Source organism: Vitis vinifera, chromosome 8, assembly GCF_030704535.1.
Source record: "Vitis vinifera cultivar Pinot Noir 40024 chromosome 8, ASM3070453v1".
In the NCBI taxonomy this organism is placed as follows: domain Eukaryota; kingdom Viridiplantae; phylum Streptophyta; class Magnoliopsida; order Vitales; family Vitaceae; genus Vitis; species Vitis vinifera.
This window is the reverse complement of record NC_081812.1, coordinates 13481404-13504318: the sequence shown is the minus strand read 5'-3', so window position 1 is coordinate 13504318 and position 22915 is coordinate 13481404. Positions and strand designations below refer to the sequence as shown.

General features: G+C 37.0%; 1 protein-coding gene across 1 annotated transcript; it reads left to right on the top strand.

Moving 5' to 3' along the window:
- The first annotated feature begins 3112 nt into the window (after positions 1-3112).
- LOC100261953 (rhomboid-like protein 20) lies at positions 3113-22814 on the top strand. Its single transcript, XM_002282470.5, has 8 exons — positions 3113-3333; positions 3654-3754; positions 9644-9784; positions 11009-11075; positions 20267-20418; positions 20577-20678; positions 21909-22034; positions 22260-22814. The coding sequence occupies exons 1-8, from the start codon at positions 3309-3311 to the stop codon at positions 22428-22430; spliced, it is 885 nt and encodes a 294-aa protein (XP_002282506.1). The 5' UTR covers positions 3113-3308; the 3' UTR covers positions 22431-22814.
- The last annotated feature ends 101 nt before the right edge of the window (positions 22815-22915 follow it).

The window sequence follows — 22915 nt, the reverse complement described above, 5'->3', positions numbered from 1 at the left end:
CGAGAAGGAGACCACCATCATTGAAGATAACGCACTTTTTAGATTCTCCCATCCCTTGTCCTTCTCACCCTCAGGTATTACCAGGAAAGTTGATTTTTTGTTGGATGCGAACTTCGAAATCCTTATAAACCTTCCGTGGTTGTTGAAGCATACTTCCATTAAATCGACACTGGATTTTCCCCTGTACTTTCTGTTGAAACCCATGTAACTCTTCAGTTCGATGACCTTCGTCAAATGTTCGATCAACCACCCAACCTTATCATTTTCAAAACCTAAGACGAAAACAAAGCCTTTACTGTGCTTTGTAATCGAGCACCATTTTCCACCGGGCTCGCCTTCCAACCTAACCAAGAAGGTCTTCCTCTCCACATAGACCTTCAACGTCCTTACCATATTTTTATCCTTCACACCTAGGTAAGATGAAAAGAGAAAAAAATAATTGGCAATTGATTCATGAATATTGAGTCGTATACTTATGGGTGCAACTTAGATGGGTTAGCCCAACCCAACCCGAACCCAACCTGATGTTTGGATGGGTTTGAACAAACATTTTCAATATTCAGGTTGAACTTGGGTTAAGTTTTCTCAATCCCATATTGCTTTAACTCGATATGGGGTTAGACTCTTGCCAAGGTTCAAACAATTCGAGTTTAACCCAAACCCAATTTAATGTTTTCATAATATTTATAATGTTTATTATCTTGTATAATAATATTCATTTTTTAAAATTTTAAAGAAAATATTAAATTATAATTATATCATATATATTTTTATTTTTAGAAAGATAAATAAATTTATTTTTACTTTTTTATTGTTATTTTAAAATTATGTCTAATTTACTATATACATTTTGGTATAAATATATAGAACAAAAGTTTTTGAAAAACCACTATGAAAGGTTTTTGAATCATGCAATCCAATCAACTTGACCAATCTGAGTCTAACTTGATCAACTCAAATTTAATCTAACTAACTTGAATTCAATCTAAATTTAGAAAAATAAGATTGGGTTAGGCTTGAGTTGAATACCTTGTGTTAGAAGTCCAGTTGGTTTGAGTTTAGGTTGATTGTTTATTAATTCAAATTGGACTTAGGTTAGCCATTAATTCGACCAACTTGTCCAAGTTATAACTCTAGTATACTTATGACCAAAACCAAAATGTTTCTTTCTTTTTCTGCAATTTATTGATAATCAAATGAGAAATTAAGGGAAGTGTATAACATTTAATATACCTCTTAAAATTTTGTGTATAACATTTAATATACCTCTTAAAATTTTGTTACATAAAAGAGAGGCTTACTAACTTATTATTTACTAGAAACTAAAATTGTATATCCTATATTCTTCTCTATTTCAATCCTAATAGAATGTACACCAAAATATTTGCTCATAAAAAAGCCAAAATAATGAAAAGAAAAAAAGAAACCCTAAAGTATGGCAAACAATCTAATTATTCTATAATCCAATAAAATATCACAATAATTTTTCTTGCAATAAATAATAGAAAACAAAGGAAAACCTTATAAGATGATATTTTAATATAACAATATGGTCATATCAACTTTCAAAAATTATGAAAAAAAAGGTCATTATGCAAAATAATAAGTACAAACTAGAAAAATAATAAATTTTCTTCTGTACCCACTGATTAAGAATATCTTTCGATAATATTATTTGACACAAATAATCTCCTTCAATCCAAAAACGAATCCTCGCTCAATTGATCCAAAAAGAAAACATGTAGAAATAAAAAATAAAATAAAAAAACTTGAGAAATACAAAGTTTAGAGACATAAATAAATAAAACAAAACAATAAAGGAGAATATAAATCTTGCCAAAGTGGAGTTTAAATTTGGTTCTTTGGAATTCAAACTACTCAAATTGCAGCGGATTTGTGTTTAGGGTTAGGATTTCAAGAGAAAGTAATATGTTAGTGATTATGAGGAGACAAAAAGTGCTTTAGATGGAGCAAATAACAAATGTAGGGTTTCAAAACAAGGTGGTGGTTGGGTGGAGAAGAAAAAGTACAAATGGTAGGTTAGAAAGAGTAGCTTTTATTGCTCTCCCCTTTCAAGGGTTTAAGTCTTATTTAAATCATCTTTCATGTGGAAGGTTATTTCTGTTAATTTTATTTATCTCTCTTATTTTGACTAAATACATCTATAGTTATTGTTTGAAATTTCATCAAATATCTTATCTATAACTTTTGTTTATTATTTTCACTCGCTCAAATATATATATTTGATGAAAATTTAAAACAATGAGAATACATATTTTTAGTCAAATCCTGATGAGAAGAAAAGAAGCGAGATATTTGATAAAATTTCAAACAATGAAGGTATAAGTGTATTTAATCAAATTATGATAGGAAGTATGTGAAATTAATTCTTTGTACAAATATGAGTATCATTAAGATCCTCTTAACCAAATAACTCTTCCATAAATGAAATTAATTTTTTTTCTAAAGAAATTAAAAGAACATTGAAAAAAAAATACATGTTTTAGAAAAGATGAGAAGAAAGAGTTTGCTTTTATAATTTAAGTGGAATGGGAAGTGGAGAGATGACTCATCATCGTTTGATTATTTAGGGGATTATGACACATGTTGGAATGGTGCGGGTTCAACCAAGAAGTATTTGCAATATGATGATTATTTCTTTTATGTGTTTTGGGAACACTATGAGACAACCTTTTTGAAAAATTATTTCTCTCACTTTGATGTGAATTGTATGGAGAAAGATGATTGTTAGGATTTTTTAGGATATTTGCAAGACGGGTAAGATGATATGAGACTTGATTTATTTCTTTATTTAATCTAGTTTAGCTCTGATATATACACCTTAGGATTGGGCTTACATGGTGAGAGTCTAGTTGAGCTTTTGAAAATGTGTTTTTTTTTTAATTTTTTTTTTTACAAATCTTTATGTAAAGATTTCTTATTTAATCAAGTTTGTATTTAACGGGAAAGATTTCTTCTCCTTCTTATTTTATTGTTAATTAATACATTTTTTATTTATGATAAAAAAAAATAATCGTTGACATAAATCAAAAGATGATTTTTTCCACTTTAAAATTCATCGAAAATCATTAGGTGGGTTAATAACTAATGAGAGTGACGTGGAAAAATAAAATGGAGTGAAAATCGAGATTGAGCGAAGCCGTCAGAGTAGGGTGAGTGACGGAAAGAAGAAAGAGAGTTGAGAAAAGAAAATAGGAAAAAGAAAAGGGACAGAACAAAAACCCCACCAGGAAGAAGAAGACGAAGACGGAGAAGGGGGGATCGGGTTTTGGTTTTGAAGTTGGAAAATGAACGGCGGTCCATCTGGTTTCCGTAAGTAATTTTCATTCTCACAAATCACATGAAAAAAAGGAAGGGAAAGAAAAAAAGAACATCGAAATGTGTCGTTTGGTTGTTGGGAAATCGAGAAATGGAAAAGAAAAAGAAAAGAAAACTTTGAATCTTGCATATTCTATATCGACAGCCCTAACCTCATAAAAATCAGGTTTCAAAGTTTTCTTTTTATTTTTTCTTGCGGTTTTTTGGGCAATCGAACCGACTATATGGTCAATCTAATTTCTTTTGGTTCTTTTCTTGATTCACTCCGTCGCCCTGCAATTCTTGGTGAAACATTTCGGATTCTTCCGTTACAGACAATGCATCCGTTACAAGAGCATTCGTCATTGCTTGTGCTCTATTCACGATCTTCTTTGGGATCCAAGGTCGTCCTAACAAGCTCGGATTGTCATATCAGGTGCGGCGATTTTGGGGTTATTTTTCTGCTATCTCAATGATTTATATTGGGAACTGTTTTTCATGTAGATTTTAATGAATTTGTTAACTTTAGATTTAATCAGAAGTGGATTTTGTTTTTCGTTTTTGTTTTTGTTGTTTTAGTGATAGTTTGAATTTAGATTAAAACCAGATTGCCTATCATTTATCTTGATCTTCATGTTTTCACCCGTGGTGTTCTTAGGATTCACTGGTTCAATATGGTTTTCTTTCTTTTTGATCAGAATATGGTTTTCTTTCTTGATGAAAAATAATTGCACGTATAGAAATGAGGTTTATCTCTGTTCCTTCGGTACTGATAAATTTATAGCTCTCAACATGTCATCAGACGTAGGTTTTTTTTTTTTTTCCTGTAGACATCAAAATTATATCATCCTTTTGTGGTCTTTAATTTGATGACTTTATTGGAGCGATGATCAAGCTAGTGAACCTTAAAAAAGATAAGCCTCCAAGTACCATATAAACTTTCTTTGTAATGCTTTTTTCAACTTCACAATATCCTGTGAGGAGCCTTGAGTGTTCAAGAAATACCATTTTGACCCATCAGCTTAGTAGGGGGGGCGGGGGGGATTATATAAGCATTTAGCTAAAATGTTGGCAAATATGCTCAAAAAGGTGGTGGGAGAAGTGGTTTCAACCTATTAGCATGCTTTTATGGACAGTGGATAGATTCTAGATGCATTCTTATTGCTAATAAAGTCATTGATTCAAGGTTAAAGGTCAATAACGTGCAAGTTATTTTCAAGATGGACATTGAGAAGGTGTGCAATCATGTCAACTGGGACTTCATAATTCCAGTCTTAGCTAAGATAAAGTTTAGTCTAAAGTGGATTAGATGGATAAAATGGTGCATAACTATGAAAAGCTTTTCTGTTCTAGTTAATGAGACCCTATTTAGTTTCTTTTAGAGCTTGATGGGCTTAAGGTAAGGGGATCCCTATCTCTTTATTTATTTATTTTGGCGATGGAGATTCTCACTTAGATTTTATGCAAAGCTAAGGAAGGGGGTTTTATTTTAGGTTTCAAGGTGGATGGAAGGAGCAAGGAGGGATGGGAGTGTCGCATCATTTGTTTGTTGATGACACTCTTTTTCTTTGTGATTCCAATTAAGATTGATTGAAATATTTGAGTTAGGTTCTTATGTGGTTTGATCTTTGGATTAAAAATTAATTTGGAGAAAAGTGAGTTTATTCATATTAAAGGAATAACTAATATGTAGGGACTGGCTTCTATGCTGGGTTGAGGACGGGGAAGTTACCCACTACCTACTTGGGTCTTTCTTTGGGTTCTCCTCATAAACCTTTAAGGGTATGGGATGTGGTGGAGGAGAGAATTTGGAGAAGACCGGTGGTGTGTAAGAGACAATATCCCTCTAAAGGAGGGAGACTTACCTTGATCAAAAACACGTTATCAAGTCTTCCAATTTATTTCATCTCATTGTTTGTCATTCCGAGAAGGGTTAGTTTAAGGCTTGAGAAGATCTAGAGAAACTTCGTATGGGGTGGTGGTGCACTAGAGAAAAGATCTCATTTGGTTGATTGGTCTATTGCTTGCTTGGGAAGAAAAGGACGAGGGGCTTGGGCATTCATAATCTTTCAACTTTAAATAAGGCTTTGCTTGCCAAGTGGAATTGGAGATTCACAATTGAAAGAGAGTCCTTATGGAAACAAATCATAATAGGGAAGTGTGTTTGAGGGGCGTGAGAGAAGGCTATAAGGGTGAGGGTGTGGAAAGTTATTAGAAAAGGGGAAGGAGGGAAGGTTATCAAATGCAGGTCATGCTTCATAGTTGAGAGTGGGATGAGGATTAAATTTTGGAAAGATTGATGGTGTGATGACTTGTCCTTAGAAGAAGCCTTCCAAATGTTATTCTCTATAAGGATGGGTAATAGAGCTATGGGAGCAGGCTAGGAAGGGGGTTAGTGGAGGCCCTTGCTTTTCAGGACAATTTAATGATTGGGACTCAATGATGTGGAGGGATTCTTATGGAAATTGCACACTTTGTCAATTAAAAGGGAAAAGGAAGACAAGTTGAGTTGGAAGGAAACCAAGTGCGACAATTTCTTGGTTAGATTGCTTAATCCCTCCTTAACCAAGTGAGGTAGGGAGCCTTTCCCTACATGGCTAGTGTGGAGTACTTGGGTTCCAACAAAGTAGGCTTCTTTGCATGGGAAACAACATGGGGCAGAACACTAGACCAACTCAAAAGGAGATGATGGATTTTATTATGTTTTTTGTGCAAATGGGAGGGTGAATCAATGGGTCATTTCATTCTTAATTGCTCTAAATCAAGAATGTTATGGTAGGTGATCTTTTCTCCTTTTGGAGTGGTCTGACTGACACACTCTTCAATTAAAGGGAACCTATTGAGTTGGCAAGGCTCATTTAAAGGAAAGAAGCAGAAAAAAGTTTGGAGGGGCACTCCCTTGTGTTTTTTTTGGACCCTATGGAAGGAAAAAAATAAGGTCATTTAATGATTTCAAGTAGTTAGACCAAACAATCAAATTGTATTTTATGTCTAGTTTTTTGGATTGGGCTAGAGTATACATAGAGGATCATTTAGTGTTTATGATAGAATTTGTAGATTGATTGAGCTACAAGTAAGGGGAGGGAGTTTATTTTTTGTTTATCCTTTCCTTGTTTTCCCTAGCCTAGGTGATTTTGACTTAAAAGCACTAACACACAACCATGTTAGTTTGATACTATCAAGCAACACCTTAACCAACAATTTGATCTTAACCCTAGAACCTTTGACCTGTCTAGGAGAATAATTTCTTGATCATTGGAAATATTGCTTTCCCCACCTTTCCTCTTAACATTTTAATTTTGGAATTTTTTTTATAAGTAAGAGCAATTGTATTAAGAATGCCTAAAGAAGTACACCTGAAAGTATACATGATGTATACAAGGCTAAAAAGCCAAAAAAGAGAAGAGAAAACATAAAAACCACCACCTTACTTGCACCCTAACCAATTAATGAAATCAAGTAAAGACCACGAGCTAGAGCCTACTTGAACCTTGACCCATTCCAAAAACATGTACAAAAAGGACCGTAAAATAGCTTGGTCTGCTTGTTCGATGTCTTAAAAGACTTTTCTATTTCTCTCTTTCCATAAGGTCCAGAATAAGCATAAAGGGACTGCATTTCACAATTTTTTCCTTTTCTTCCCAACAAAAGAGTTGTGACAGCTAAGTAAGAATCCTTGATGGAAAATAACATAACCCACTGAACATAAAAAAAAAAAACAAAAATGAGTTTCCAAATCATGGTTGTGGGATCATGAAGAAGCAAATGGTTTGCTAACTCCTCTCAGCTTTACATAGAAAGCACCTACTTGGTAAAGTCCAACCCCTCCTCTTTAGTTGATCCATAGTTAGAATCCTCCCCCAGAAAGCTTCCCAAGAAAAAAAGCTAACCTTCTTCAGTACCCAAGGGTTCCAAACAATGCCTAAAGGGAACTCTCTAGCATTGCAAGGCGTTAGGGAGGAGTAAAAGGACTTCACAGTGAAGAGGCCTTTCTTTGAGATTCTCTAATTCATGAAATCCCTTCTAAGAACTTGTCCATTTAATCATTGTTGTGTCTTGTGAAAATAGGGTTCCAGTGACCCACTTCCCCTATCCAATCCCATAATTAAGCTAACCAAACTTCTCTAGAAGAGGCTAACAAGTACAAGCTTGGAAAAATTCTATCAAAAAAAAAGTACAAGCTTGGAAAAACCTCTTTTCAAGGAATTCTCTCCATACCACCTATCCTTCTAGAATTGCACTCATCTCCCATTCCCCACCTTAAAAGCCACCCTTTTTCTAAACTCCATCCATCCATTCTTGATGGTCTTCCAAAGACCCACCCCATAACCTTTTCTTGAAGCACCAGTACACCAACCTCCCTTCCCCTCTCCATATTTCCCTATAATCACCTATTTCCAAAAAGGCTCATTCTCAAAAGCAAATCTCTAACACCATTTTCCGAGAAAGTCCTTATTCAACATGGAAAGATTTTTTATGCCCAAGCCCCTGTCCTTTTTCTCCATGCAAGCAATAGACCAATTCACCAAATGAGGCCTACTCTGGAGCTCTCCTTCCCCCAAAGAAAGTCTCTTTGGATCTTCTCGAATCTTAAGCACACTTTGCGAGGAATGATGAACAAGGACATAAAGTAGATTGGGAGGCTAGAAAGAGTGTTCTTTACAAAGTCAATCTCTCTTCTTTTGATAAGTATTACTTCTTCCACAAAGTGAGTCGCTTCTAAAATTTCTTCTCCACTACATCCCAAACACAAGGGGATTTAAAAGTGGCTCCTAAAGGGAGGCCCAAATAACAGGAGAGAGAACCCACTTTACAACCCAACACCCTTGCCAAATCCTCAAAATTAGGAACCTCCCCTATTGGAATCAATTCGCTTTTATGTGGATTGATCTTTAACCTGTAAATCGCTACTAGAAAGTGGTGGATTCTAAGAAAAGGTGTAGATTAAGAGGAGGGGGACTGAATCACTAACTATGATTTCCTTATTTCATGATTCAGTCCCTCTCCTCTTGATCTACACCTTTTTTTGGAATCCGCCACTTTTCAGTAGCAGTGTGAAGCCTTCTTGTCTTTCTCAAATCCCTGATAAGAGGGGCCAATTCAACTACTAAAACCCATAGCCTTCGACAAACTGCTGAGTGGAAGGGTGAAGGGGACCTTCTACTACAATCAGTTGAAGGTCCTCAAAATGGAGAAATCTCTCATTTAAACCATAAATCTTTATGAATGTTACTTATAAAAAAAAATAAAATAAAATAAAATCTTTATGAATGTAGTTTTGCTACATGTGCGTTTACATGTGTCTGTAGGACATTATTACACTTGTAAACGTTTGTATGTGTATATATATGTATATAGATTATTTGAAAAATGACTATTTGGTTTAGGTACTAGATAAAGATGTGTAGAACTTTGTACAGGGGCGTTTGATGTCCTTTTGCTAATGATTTATACTTCTTTCCTAAGATGCAACTTGTTTCAACAGAAAATAGTTCTTTAAGGAAAAGATAAGACGTCAATGCAAGATGCTAATTATATTTCCCACAATAAATAAAGAGATGTGATAATATTTCTCAGTATTCCCACAATAATTATCTTTCTCTTCTCTTTTCTTGCTTGCCTTTGGGCCAGATTTGTATACTCCGTGTGTACTTTGTTGTGCCTTTTTGTAAGCGCCTTTAATATATTAAACTTATTTACCTATCAAAAAAAATAAAAAATTCCAAGTATTCCTTAGAAAACTTCCATGAAATAAATGGACCTTCAAAACGAGAAGATTTTTCCAACAATAACCCCTTTTATTTATTTATTTTAGATAGACAAACAGAGAATATGTTAAGAGCACCAAACAAAAGGGGACAAGCCCTGCTAATTTACACCACTTTTGGAAGGGGGAAACCTTTTGGTCTCTTTGTCTCTCATCTACACAATAAAAAAGGTTTTCCTAGTCATCTCTTTGAGTTCAATTGGGTATTGCTTTTAGCCAAACCCCCCAAAAAGTAAGAAGTAAAAAATTATTTTGATTTGGTGAACTGTTCTTAACTTCCCTAGATCTCTGGATTTGAGTTTATTTGGTAAGTGACTTTTAGCACCCAAAAGGATCCACATTCACTTTTTTCTTCGCTTTATTACTGTGGTTCCCACTCGTAGAATGCATCCATCCATTTAGTTGCCCTTGTAAAGTGGGGTGGTATATTATTTTTTGATAGAATGGTAATATATTAATATATTAGGGGTCAAATATTTGGATTTTCTTTGAAAAATGCAGATCACTTGGAAATTATAATTATGATGCCTCATGTAAATGTTTTCTTCTGCATAACAGGATGTTTTCAAAAAGCTTCAGCTTTGGAAGCTAATTGTCTCAGTTTTTGCCTTCTCATCTACACCAGAACTGATGTTTGGACTGTATTTGCTATACTACTTCAGGGTTTTTGAGAGACAGATAGGTTCGAATAAGTACTCAGTAAGTTATCAGATTCAAACCACTGAGCATATTCATGTGGTATTTCTATTTATTTGTTTTTGGTAGGAAAGTCATCTTGATATTTTGTGCACCTGATCAAATACAGATGATGATATAATTGTTATAAGACTATGTTATTGTCATTCTGATGCAATTTCTAATGAATTATGAAAAGGGGAAAAAAAATCAATGTCTTAACTAGGCTCATTTATTTGGCATCTGCATGTTGCACATAAAACTATCTCCTCTATTCTCAAGAAATTAAGAAATTGCAGCTAGAAAGTATGATGTTGTTTTTTAAGCTCTTGAAAAAGGAAAATGAAATAGTGGGAAGAGGAAATAACAACAAAGGAGCTATTTAAGTATATGAAACAAAACTGCATCAAGACTTAAGGGGGATCCCACATAACCACAGACATCCCTACAACCATCACCACCATTGCCACATTCACTACCATGTAATTTCACCACCACCATTGGCATCACTACTACCATAGACACCATGACTATATGCATTATACCACTGCCACTGCTGCCTCCACCACAATATCAATGTCAGCATCACTACCTTTTTTTCCTCACCATAATATCAACTGTCAGCATAACCTCGCTTCCACCACCTCACACCATCCCAGTTAGCTAACTTAGCTCAAATTTCCTGTTGCTATCACCCTAAGGTTCTATCCAATCATTGGTATGCTATAACAAGATTTTACTTCAATGAACCTGGTGAGATGTTGGTGAAGTCTGCTTTTGGCTATATCATGTAAAATCGAAAACCTTGGCACCTTCTTTTAGATACCTTCTCTGTTTCATGTGCTATTAGAGCCACCTATCCAACCTATCCATTTTTCTTTTGTTCCCATTGAGGCTCAGTAGTTGCTGAGATGAATATATTAGAATACAACTAATGATGAGCTCCTAGGGCCCATGGCATTATCCTATTTCCTCAACCTCTTAATCTCCAAAAGGGGGGAAAACGAAAAAAGAAGTTTGGAAAAGGAAAAGAAGAAGAAGAAGACTAAGAAAGCCTTTCTCCCTTAAATAAAGATAATTCAATTGGAAAAAATGAAAGCCTTTATTCATGACTTGTTTTGTATTTGTTGATCTTGCTACTGATCAAATTGTCAAAAAAGAAGGGTGGAAAAAAGAGAAATCAATTATTTTTTTAAACATTGTTACACAGTTTTAAGTCGTCCCCTCATAATTTTTCTTTGCCAACAGGTTTTTATCATGTTCTCTATTATAGTTTCATTACTGTTCGAGATCCTTGCTCTATCACTCTTTAAAGGTATGCATTTAGTCTTATGCGACACCATTTTTTTTTATCAGGGTTTTATGTGACACATTAATCTCTAAGTTTACACTGTTTAGTATCTTCTGTTTTTCTTTTTCCTCTTTTTTTTTTTTTTTTTCTTTTCTTTTCTTTTTTTCTGTTTCTATTGCCATTTGGATCTTTGTGTTACTATCTTCTGTTTTCTGCTTGCTCTTTCACATTTTCCATTTAATGAGCTTTCTTTTTTCTTCCCTTAAATAGGGATTTGAAAAATTTGTAATCAGTCTTTTTTTTTTTGGATAGGTAAATAAGTGTATGTATATTAATAAATATAAAAAGGATGCCAGATTAAAGTGACAAATACAGTATACCGGAAGTATACAAGTGAGAAACCAAAAACCAGCTATAGTAGCTACAAACCCACTTTAAAAAGAAGAGCCTGACCATTCTATAAAATCTAATAAAGAGGTTAGGCTTTCCTGCCCATCTCCTAGAATGAACCCTTGAGACCATATATACAGGTTAGTTATGAGGGAACTCTTGAGGGCTTGGATGGTGTGTTGTTCCCCTTCAAAAGTTCTTTGATTTTGCTCCTTCCAAATTATCCATAAAAGGCAAAGAGGGGTTGTTCTCCAAACCAACCTTTTTTTTCCTACCCACAAAGCTACTGTGCTATCCCTCCAACAAATCCTTAACAGAAAAAGGAAGAACCCACGAAATGCCAAAGAAGAAGAAGAGAAGGTGTCATAACTCTCTAGCTACCCACAATGGATGAGAAGATGTTCAACCGATTCATCCGCATCTTTACACGTACAACGAAAACCTGCCAAAACCCATCCTCTCTTCTTGAGCTGGTCTATAGATAGTATCCGGTCCCAAGTCACTTCCCAAGAAAAAAAACTCACTTTGGTAGGAGCCCAAGAATCCTAAATTATCTTTGAAGGGAAAGTCACTTCACCGTTATCTTCCAATGCATTGTAGAAAGACCTCACAGAGAACACCTCATTCTTGCTAGCTTTCCAAACCATTTTATCCTCCTCTTCTCTAAATCTACCAAACTTACTAAGTTTTAGAAAAAAATTATTTACAACATCCAATTCCCAATCATGAAAGTTGAGAAGAGTTCTTCAAAGGCATATCATCACGCCACACGTCATCCCAAAATTCGATTCTTTTTCCATTGCCCACCTCAATCCCTTTTTGGCTTTAAAAGTTCCACATACTTTTCTAATTGACTTCCACAAGCCAACTCCATGGTCTTCTCTCCTTTCTTGAGAGCACCAACCTCTCGGTTCTCCGCCAAATTTTCCGTATATTAGTTTTCTCCACAACATATCCCTTTCCGAGGTAAATCTCCAACACAATTTACCCAAGAGAGCTTTGTTGATAGTAGATAAATCCTTAATACCAAGACTTCCTCCTTTTTTATCTTTGTGAATTGTCGACTAATTCACAAGATGAGTTTTTTTATCCATAGAACCTCCTCCCCAAAGGAAATCCCTTTGGATTTTCTCTAATCTCTTAGCCACCGACTTAGGAATAATGAAAAGGGACACGGAGTAAATTGGGAGGCTGCACAAAGTACTATTCAATAACGTGATTCTTGATGAGGGTTGGTGAGTTTTTGCTTCTTTTTGTTCTTGCCTTTTGGCGACTCTTGTATACTCCCTGTATGCTTTGGGTCGCCTCTTAAGCACCATTTTTTCTTAATATATATTTTTTTTTGTGTTTATCTATAAAAAAAATAACGTGATTCTTCCTCCTTTTGATAGATATTGCCTTTTCCAAAGAGCAAATCTTTTGAAGAACCTTTCCTCCACCAAATCCCAAACATCCTTAGCCTTAAAGGAAGTACAAAGGGGTAGGCCCAAATATGTAGCTAGTAGTTTTCCTATACCACAACCCATTACCGAAGCTAGTTCCTCAACATTAGGGACATCTCCTATTGGAATAAGCTCACACTTGCTCAAGATAATCTTTAGACCTGAAGAAGCCTTAAACCAAAGCAAAACCCATGCTAAATAAGTGAGCTGGTCTAGACAAGGATTAAAGAACAAAAGAGTGTCATCTACGAATAGGAGGTTAGAAGATAAAACTCCTTCTCTACCTCCCCCTCCAACCCTAAAGCTTAAGATGAAGCCATCCTCCATTGCCCTTCTCAAAAGAGAACTTAAAGCCTCCATAATCAACACAAAGAGGTAAGGGGATAGGGTCCCCCTATTGCAATCCCCTTGTACTCTGAAAAAAACATTGAGGAACCCCATTAACCAAAACTGAAAAATTGGCTGTGGAAATGCAAACCCGAATCCATTCAATCCATTTCTGATCGAAGCCCATTTTTCCCATCACCTTCAAAAGAAAGCTCCAATTTACATGGTCATAAACTTTTTCTATGTCCAATTTGCACACAATCCCCCCTATACGGCTCCTCAATCTTGAATCAATGGCTTCATTAGCAATAAGGACAACATCTAAAATTTGTCGCCCCTTCAACAAATGCATTCTACGAATCCGACACCAGGTCTCCCATAATCTTCTTCAACCTATTAGCTAGGACTTTGGCTAAAATTTTATACAAACTACCAACAAGACTTATGGGCTTAAAATCCTTCAAATCTTCAACTCCACCCCTTTTCGGAATTAACACCAGAAAGGTGGAGTTTAAACTTTTCACAAAAGTTTCCCTTTCTAAAATTCTTTGAAAAAGCTCATTATCTCCTCTTTCACCAACTCCCAACAATCTTGCTAGAAAACCAAGGAGAAACCATCAAGTCCCGGGGCTTTATCCTTGTTCAAGTCCATAAGAGTCTCAAAGACCTCATTCTTTGTGAAACCCTCTTCCAACTTGACAGAGTTCTCAATGCTCAACGATTTGAGAAGTAGACCATTTATACTAGGTCTCCACTCCCCAACAGGTTTTGATAGAAGCAAGTAAGCAACTTAAAATAATGAACAATCTTTGTTGCAATTTCCGGTTCCTTAGTTACCCACTCACCATTTATCCTGATTCTTCCAATGAAATTCCTACTGCTCCTTTCATTGACTATTTTGTGAAAAAACTTGTGTTTTTGTCTCTTTTCTTCAACCAAATCTCTCAGGACTTTTGCCTCCAAGAGGTTTCTTCAAGAACAGCCCAATAATTGAATTCTTCAACTACTAGTCTTCTAGCATCCATATCATCCGTAGTAAGATGACTTTCCCTCTCCTTGGCATCTTAGAACTTGATCTGGTCCAAAGCACAGGCCTTACGAGTCACAACATTGCCAAACACTCCTTTATTCTAAACTTTGATGTCTTCCTTCAAAGCCTTTAGCTTGGAAGCCAAAATAAAGCTAGAAGACCCCATTGAACCGATAGCCTTCCTACCATCTCTTCACCAAGTCTTTGAACCCATCCACCTTAAGCCACATGTTTTTTAATTTGAATGGGGTTTTACTTCTTCTCACCTCACCTCCCTCCAATAGAATAGGAGAATGATCTGATACAGGCCTTGGTAAAAGGGTTTGTGTTGTATTAGAAAAACGGTCAATTCTCGACATTGATTGTCTATTTAGCCCCCTCGCACCAAGTGAAAGAGCCACCTGATAAGGGTAGATCAACCTACGAAAAACTCTTCAATGAAATTTGAAAAGCTTCTCATGTTGAACAAAATTCTACCGCAATTTCTTTTTTTTTTTTGGGAATCTGAGAACATTGAAATCCCCTCCAATACACCATGGGTTCTTCCAAAGCCCCCTAATGGTCCCCAATTCCTCCCAAACAGTGTCAAATCTCTTCCAACCATGTTGATTGGAACTTTCTCCTATTTGTGATGGAAAAGATGGGGTTTGGTAGAAAAAAGGAAAAAGTGGATTTTTATTTTTTTTTGCATTTCTAACATAAGGATGTTAATCTTAGTCAATGGTTCCCCTTTAGAGTTCTTTCAGACATCTAAAGGCTTGAGGCAGGGTGATCCTCCCCAATCATCTACTCTTTTTGTGATTGCCAAGGAAGCTCTAAGTTGTATGATTTCGAGGATTGAGTAGGGAGGTTAGAAGGTTTCCAAGTATCCCATCTCTTGTTTGTGAATGATACTTTTTTTGTTCTTTTTGTTTTTTGTTTTTTGTTTTTTTGGTGAGATCAATTTGAATCAACTAAGATATTGGAGGTAGATAGTTATAAGCTTTGAGGTTGTGTCAAGCTTGAAGATAAACCTGCAAAAAAGTGAACTCATTATAGTGGGGGAAGTGGAGGATGTGGGTAGATCGACATGTTTGTTTGTGTGTAAGGTTGAGTGGCTTCCCATTCTTATCTTGGTTTGCCTTTGGGAGTGCCCTATAACTCTTATGTTGTATGGGACTCTGTAAAGGAAAGGTTTAATAGAAGATTGGCTTCTTAGAAGATGTAGTAGTCAAAAAGAAGAAGATTAGTTCTTTTAAGGAGTACTCTCTTATAGCTACCAATTTATTTTGTCCCTTTTTGTCATGCCCAAGAAAGTGATGATCAGATTAGAAAGGATTCAGAAAGATTTTTTGAGGAAATATTTGGGAAGCCAATAAGATGCATTTAATGAGTTGGTCTAAGGTTTGCAAAGACAAGAAGTTTGGAGAGTTGAGCATTAGAAGATTAGAGATTCTTAATCAGGCCTTACTTGGCAAATGGTTGTGGAGGTTTGCTCTTAAACAAGAATGCTTCTAGAGGAAGATCATCCAAGGAAAGTTTAGGGAAATAGTTGAGGGTTAGAACAATTATGAGGTGAGGGAGACTTTTAGTATGAGTCTTTGGAAGGACAAAAGAAAAAGGTGGGAGGATTTTAGTCACAAGATAGCTTTTCAAGTTAAAAATGGTAGACATACAAAATTTTGGTGGGCTAGGTGGGTGGGGGATCTATCTGAAAGAAGCTTTTCTTTGGTTGTTCGGTCTATCATTCTCAAGAGAATGCTACTGTTGTTGACATGTGGGAAGCGATAGGTGGTGGAGGCTAGTGGCTAGTGCATTTTAGAAACTTCCAAGATTGGGAACTAGAGGGTTGACCCAATTTCTTGAGCTTCTTTTATACAATGAAAGTGTAAGATGAAGAAGATGATTTCTTTGTTTAGAAGAGGAAAGCAAGGGAGTTTTCAGTGTAAAGTAGTTCTATAGTTCTTTGTGTGCTAAATCAAGAGTGGACTTCCTAGCTAGGGTTTTTGAGCTTTGATGGGATCTTGTTTTTCCACTTGAAATGTAGCGTGAGGGAAAATTTCAACTCTAGACTTATTAATGAAGAGGGGTTGGATGACGGGTGATAGATGTAATCTTTGCAAAAAGAGTGAAAAGTTTGTTGATCGCATTTTGATTCATTGTGCAAGGACAAAGGTGTTATGGATGTTCCCTTCATCATTTTTTGGTCAGAATTGGATATTTCTAGTTACAAGGAAGAATCCGCTCCTTGAGTGAAAATTCTAAGGATTGGATAAGAAGAGTTGTCGTGTTTGGGAGATGGCGCCCCTTTGCTTGTTTTGGTGCATTTGAAAGGAATAGAATTGTAGAATCTTTATTAGAGAAGAACTTGCAAATGAGAGGTTAAAGGAGAGTTTAATCAATCCTCTCTTTGATTGGTCTAAAGCTTTGTTAGACATGGGAAATTTCTCTTTGTTTGTCTTCATAGATTGCCTTGGTTGTGGATAGTTTGGTTTTGAAGTTGTTTTTTTGTAGATACCTATTGGTATTCCTTATTTTGTTTTCTGTGTACACTTCTTGTATGCATAGGGTATGTCCCCCTTTCATTGGCACTCTTTCAATAGATTCTCTATTTGCTTATAAAAAAAGTCTCTAATTGTGGAGGGAGCACCCAAACCATGCCAAACAGGGAGGACAACAAACCCTTGATTTGGTGCAATGAAGAAAAATGTGATCAATTGATTTCCCTTTGATTTTAGACATTTGGTCACCAGTGGCCACTCTTGTTTTTAGAGTCAATCTAATGTCAATACTTTTCCTAATTGGCTTCCTAAGCAAAAAAAGTTCGCTTAAGTGAGAACCCATGATTTCCAAACGATGCTCGACAGAAAGGGGATTGACCTCACTGGTTTCCAGGGCATAGTAAAGGGGTTTAACTAAAAAAACTCCATTCTTCTACTCTTTCCTAATCATCTTATCAATATCTTGATAAGGGACCATATGCACTCCCAAAATCCTAAGTTAATGGGGGGTGGAGGTAGCCCTGCATATAAGGCCCAAACAATGTTGGTGAGGATATAGGACTTTCGTCTGTCCTACATCCGACACCCCCACTCAATTGTTGGCGCCCAAGTTAGTGAGCGCAAAGTGAGGTAGGTCAGACCTTGCTTTGATACCAAATGATGTGGGATCACATACACTTGAAAAAGCATAAGCTAATGAGGGTAGAGGTAGTCCCACATGAGGCCTAAAAAGTGTTGGTAGTCAGTTAACATGGGATAATTTTATTTTTATTTTTTGATAGGTAAACAAAGCAAATATATTAAAAGCGCTTGAGAAAGGCGCCCAAACCACACACAAAGTATAAAAATAGCAACTAAAAACAAGCGAAAGGAAAGAGAGACAGCAAACCAACCCCCAAAACACAAGACATTAGCCAAAAGCCTAGAAAAACAAGAACCTAGACTTAACCAACAATTAGGTGAAAACAACTTGAAACACCCCACCACTGCCACCACCACTTATCCTTGTCAGCCAAACTAACACCAAGAAAGCTACTACAACCTACCACAACCCTAAAAACACAACCTCGACAGTCGCTTACAAACCAACTCCCTCTCGTTGCTATGGTTTTTCTCTTTTTTGTTTGAACTACAGTAATTAACCTAGCATTCCAAATTTCAAAGCTCCCTAATCAAATGAGGCGTGGAAGGGGGCCTCCTCTTTGCAATTGAAGCTCTATGCTGCTTTCTGGATTCCAATTTCCTTAGAAGGGACACGATTTCCTTTTCATTCCCATCAACTGACAAACCTAGAAAACTTGCTAAACGAGATGAGTTTTTTATAAGAGATGAGGCTCTCTACTTCTGATGGCCCCTGCTAGGACTTTCAAAACCTAAGGCCCCTTCCTCACCACTCACCTCTAGGATCGCAAGCTTGTCAACCTTGGGCTGATTCTTTGGGGCTTCCTCAACCACGTCCTCCTCATAGAACACCCCTTGTTAATGGACAAAGAGAACGCTAAGGAAAAAGATCATCCCCCCTTTGGACCATCTGGAATTGAAGACTTACCAACTAAGAATCTTGTTGCTTCCTTTACGAGAACCTCGTCAGTTAGCAGGAGACGAAGGCATCAGAACCCTAGCGCCATCAACAGGGCTATCATCTACAACACTAGGAGCCAAAAAAGTCCTCTCTCCCTTTAAAGAGCCCTCCTAAGGCAAAGCCTCTTGGCCCAAACTTACCTGGCCCACCTCCAGTGGCTCACTTTCTAAAAAATTATCCCACCTGGCCTCCTCTGCATTGGGTTTCCACACTGCCACGACCCAAAGAAATACGGGCTCCAATTGAAGAGTCAAGGCCCTGAGATTCTCTGCCAGTAACAACCTCGCATGGAGCCCAATCCCCACTTGGCCCCCCCTCAATGAGGGCCACTGAGTTTGGGCTGCAGCTGAGACAACCCTTGAAGAATGACCAGCTGCTCGTTGGGCCTCTAAAGTTCTGGGCCCAAGGGCCTTTAAAATTCCTTTAACTATGCGAAAATCGTGGTCCATGTAAGGAAGCCCATTAGCCTTCTCCCCTTGGACTTCCTTTCTTGAAACCTCCACTGTCCAGTCCCCCCCATCATTCCTTTCACCTGCAACAGCCCCACTATCACCGCCCCCCCTTCTCTGACACCACAACAGTAGCTTTTTCATGGCCAAAAGCTACTCCCACACCCATTCCACTCCTCTTACCACTAGCAAATGACACACTAACCCCTGCATCCTGCACCACAGGCAGCCCCAACCTCATACCCTCAGCGGTGCATGAGACTCCCATGGCATCATCCCTGACCTCCTGATCCAAGCAACCGCGACCACTACCGCTAGACTTTGGAACCACAACTGAAAATCTGGGTGGAAATTCTCACCATAGCTGAACAGAGAAGCTAGAAGAACCCGCTACCACCTGAAGCAAGCCAGGCAAAGCTTGCTCCCCCGATTTCACCAGAATCCTAGCCCCCACTGCAAATGAGACAGGGACAGCGGTGTGCTCATCCATGGCCATGAAGCCTCCACAAGAGTCCTAAATCTTCTTGAACACCTCTCGACTCCAAAGATGCAGCAAAAGACCTAGTACTCTCACCACACTTCCTTAGGTGCTACACCCTTTTGAAAACACCTACTTCTGGGTTCCACCTCTCCAAATGCAAGACAAACCCCTTAAAACTCCGTGAGCCCCTTACTTGCATGGCCAAAAGCACCCCCAAGGGCTGATAGCTTCAACCCCCTTTTCAGAGACCACAAATGAACTGCCCATCGTCTCAACTCAATTAACCCTGGCAGCGTGTCAGAAGCAGTCTCAATCAACTTTGTGAGATGGGATAATGGACTTCTGTCCGCCCTACATCATATCTTCTCTTCTCATCAACTTGTCTTGCAATCTTGAGAGAAAAGTCTCAACAATGCCTAACTCTCAATCATTTAAGTGCCAAGAGAAACATGGATTCCAAAAACTCCCTCACCTATCTCGTCCCAATTAAGAGATGAATGACTTCTAATCCATGAAATGATTGTCCATTTTTTTTTATATGACATGTAATTTTTTTTTATTGGTAAGCAAGATAATATTATAAAAAACTCCTAACAAAGCAGCAGATTGAAGTACACAGTATGTATTTAAAGGATGCCAAAAGACAACCAAAAAAGAGAACAATAAATAACTTCCTCCCTCAGCAAGAACCCAACCAATTTATGAATCTATAAAATCAACCGAGGGCATTGGGCCTCCATCTATATAAACATTCTAACCCACATTAAAAGACTACAATACTATTCCTCACTTTAAAATGATCTCCAGATTCTCTCCTTCCATATGTTTTCTCACATGTAATTTTTGTGTTTGGTTCATATATTTTGTCGTGTAGCTTGTGTCTTTGTTTATGGTTTTAATTATTTCTTGACAAAATTTTAGTCGGGACAATGTTTGTGATGCTACATAGTTATCTTCTGGGAACATTTATTTATTCTTTTTTTTTCTCTTAAATTTGATTGTTAAACTAAATTTGTTTTAATTATTCTTTGCAGAACCCACCTTAAACTTGCTCACATCTGGACCTTATGGTCTTATATTCTCTTCGTTTGTACCCTTCTACTTCGACATTCCAATTTCAACACGGTACCGTGTATTTGGCATCCAATTCACTGATAAATCTTTCATATATTTAGCCGGTCTTCAGGTAATGGAGCTTTTAGGAGGTCACCATCTATTTTCTCTGTTTATGACATGCAAGTGAAACCCAGTGCTGAAAATTTTTAATTTTTCCTTTCCTCGACACCTCTGCCTCTTTCTTATCTTCACTAGGCCTGATTTCTAATTTTGGTTTCCATCCTGTAGCTTCTTTTGTCATCCTGGAAAAGATCTATCTTGCCAGGGATATGTGGCATCCTTGCTGGTTCCTTATATCGCCTAAATTTCTTTCACATCCGCAAGATGAAGGTAACGTTCTGATCCATTTTATGTATGTTAAAATTTGTCAACATCGTTTCTCTCTCTCTCTCCCCCCTTCTTGCATTTATTGGTCAACAAGTATATATGATAGCTAAATAATACATTTTTTTACTAAAACATTTTATGATTGCTACCCTGACAGCTGCCTGGGTAACTCTTGAGTTCTTACACTGTAGGATGGAGTTTATACATTGTATGTAAAATAAATCATAAGTGTAAATGAGTCACTGCTGTGCTAGAAACGTGAGATTCTATTCTACATCTTGTTTACCTTTACCTTTACATAAGTTTACCAAGCTTCAGTTCAAGTAGATTCTGAAATGGGGTTAGTCCTTTTTTCTATCATTTCTACATTACCTTTTTTTTAAGCCTAATATTGTGTAATGTGTATGTATATCCTAATATTGATCTATCTGCCTTTGGATGTCCCAAGTCAGTGACTCATGCCATGAATTTTAACCATAAAACATGGATTTCAGCATTTCTTTAGTATAACTGCCAGTAAAAGCTCTTGATTCATACGATTGATGATGTTACTATTTTAGCACTATTCATTGTGTGCATGGGGTGACTTTTTGCTGTTGCATTTTCTTTGGGGTGATTAGGGTTGTTTTGCCTTTGGTAAACATAAGAACATCTATCCTGATCTGTGGGAAAAAATAAATTAGATACAACATGAGTAAAATTGCATCACATCTTGCCTTATTTGTTTTTTTCCCTGTGCAGAATTCTATCCTCTTACACTGGGATCACTTGAGAGGCATCCCAAAATGCCATTAAACTAACAGATAGTTGATGTGATGTTTGTATGTTTGTATGTTTGTACATCTGGAATATAATCTTTGTTTGTGTGTTTCATCTGTAGTATATGATTAACAGGTTTCCTCTGCACTGCTTTGTAATTTGGCCATGTATCTTCATACATATTAGCTGTTTGAGCTATTATAATTTTACAAAGCGGTATCAATTTAAAACCAGAAATAAAGTATTCTTTGATGTTCAACAAGGGCTTTCAGATTTGAGTTCATAACAGCTGATATGCTGCTGTACTTCGACATTATTGTTCTTTTCACTGACTGGACTTTGTTCTTATTCATTGTGAAGTGTGAACATATGTTCCAACTCTTTGTAATGTTGTTTTGTTTCAACTTTGTTCCCATTTCTAAATCTTTGTTTCATGTTAGTTTGAAAAAATGAATGTATACTTCCATTTTGCAGTTTCCTGAATTCATCAGCTCATTCTTCTCGCGGCTTTCTTCACCAGCAACAGGGAGCTCCTCAACTGCAGCACCATCCAGGAATATTCTAGGAAATGCACCATCCTATGCTGGTCGCCAAGTGGAGGTTAAGTAGTTTTCCTGAATGTTTTGGGTTTCATTTGCATAGGCTTTTTTCCTTTGTGGTTCACACATGCATGAGTTCACATGGGCATGCTCGGCACCACTCACTGGAACAAAGTAAAAGAGAAATCCCTGTTTCTCTTGCTATATGTAAATCAGAATAAATTTAGTTTTTATCAGCTTCAATTTTTTTTGATATCCTACTAGATAATCTCTTGCTTGGTTTCAGGGCAACTATCCTTCCAGCATGGGGGCGGCCACTATAGAGCCACCAGAAGACGCCATTGCCACTCTGGTTTCAATGGGCTTTGACAGGAACTCTGCCAGGCAAGCGCTCGTCCATGCTAGAAATGATGTCAATGCAGCTACTAACATCCTTCTTGAAGCACAATCCCATTAATTTTAATGGAAATTTGGCTTCGCAAAAGGAAACTCGGGATTGTTTTGAAAGAAGGATGGATTGGAAATTGGGAACCATCAAGGCACTAATTGATATCTTTCTGCAAGATTTTTCTTTCTTTTGCCCGCCCCGTCTATGGCAAATTCGTAGTTAATAGTTTTGAGACCAGTATTGATGTACTATGGGGTCTATAGGAGCCTGTACCATTCTTTACACCACATGGAGCATGCATATCATCTTTCCATAGAGACTCAGATATGCATAGCTGCAGGCTGTTTATGCTGACATGTTTGTAAAAATGTTTAATTTCTGTTTTTAGAGCCAGCCACTTGAGAAAAAATTTATATTCTTTGTACCCGGATATACACCATGTGTTTTCCGATAGTTGCGTGCTCTAGTTGGATTATTACCGATTTTCTTTAGCGAACTGAACTGCCGGATCTGGTCGAGGGAAATCTGAATAGGTATTAGTCCCCCTTGGAAAA

Bases quoted from the DNA above. Each gene is read 5' to 3' on its own strand.
- LOC100261953 (XM_002282470.5), top strand. From the start codon at position 3,309: ATGAACGGCGGTCCATCTGGTTTCC. The intron at 3,334-3,653 runs GTAAGTAATTTT...CTTCCGTTACAG, and splicing joins CGGCGGTCCATCTGGTTTCC to ACAATGCATCCGTTACAAGA. The intron at 3,755-9,643 runs GTGCGGCGATTT...TCTGCATAACAG, and splicing joins AGCTCGGATTGTCATATCAG to GATGTTTTCAAAAAGCTTCA.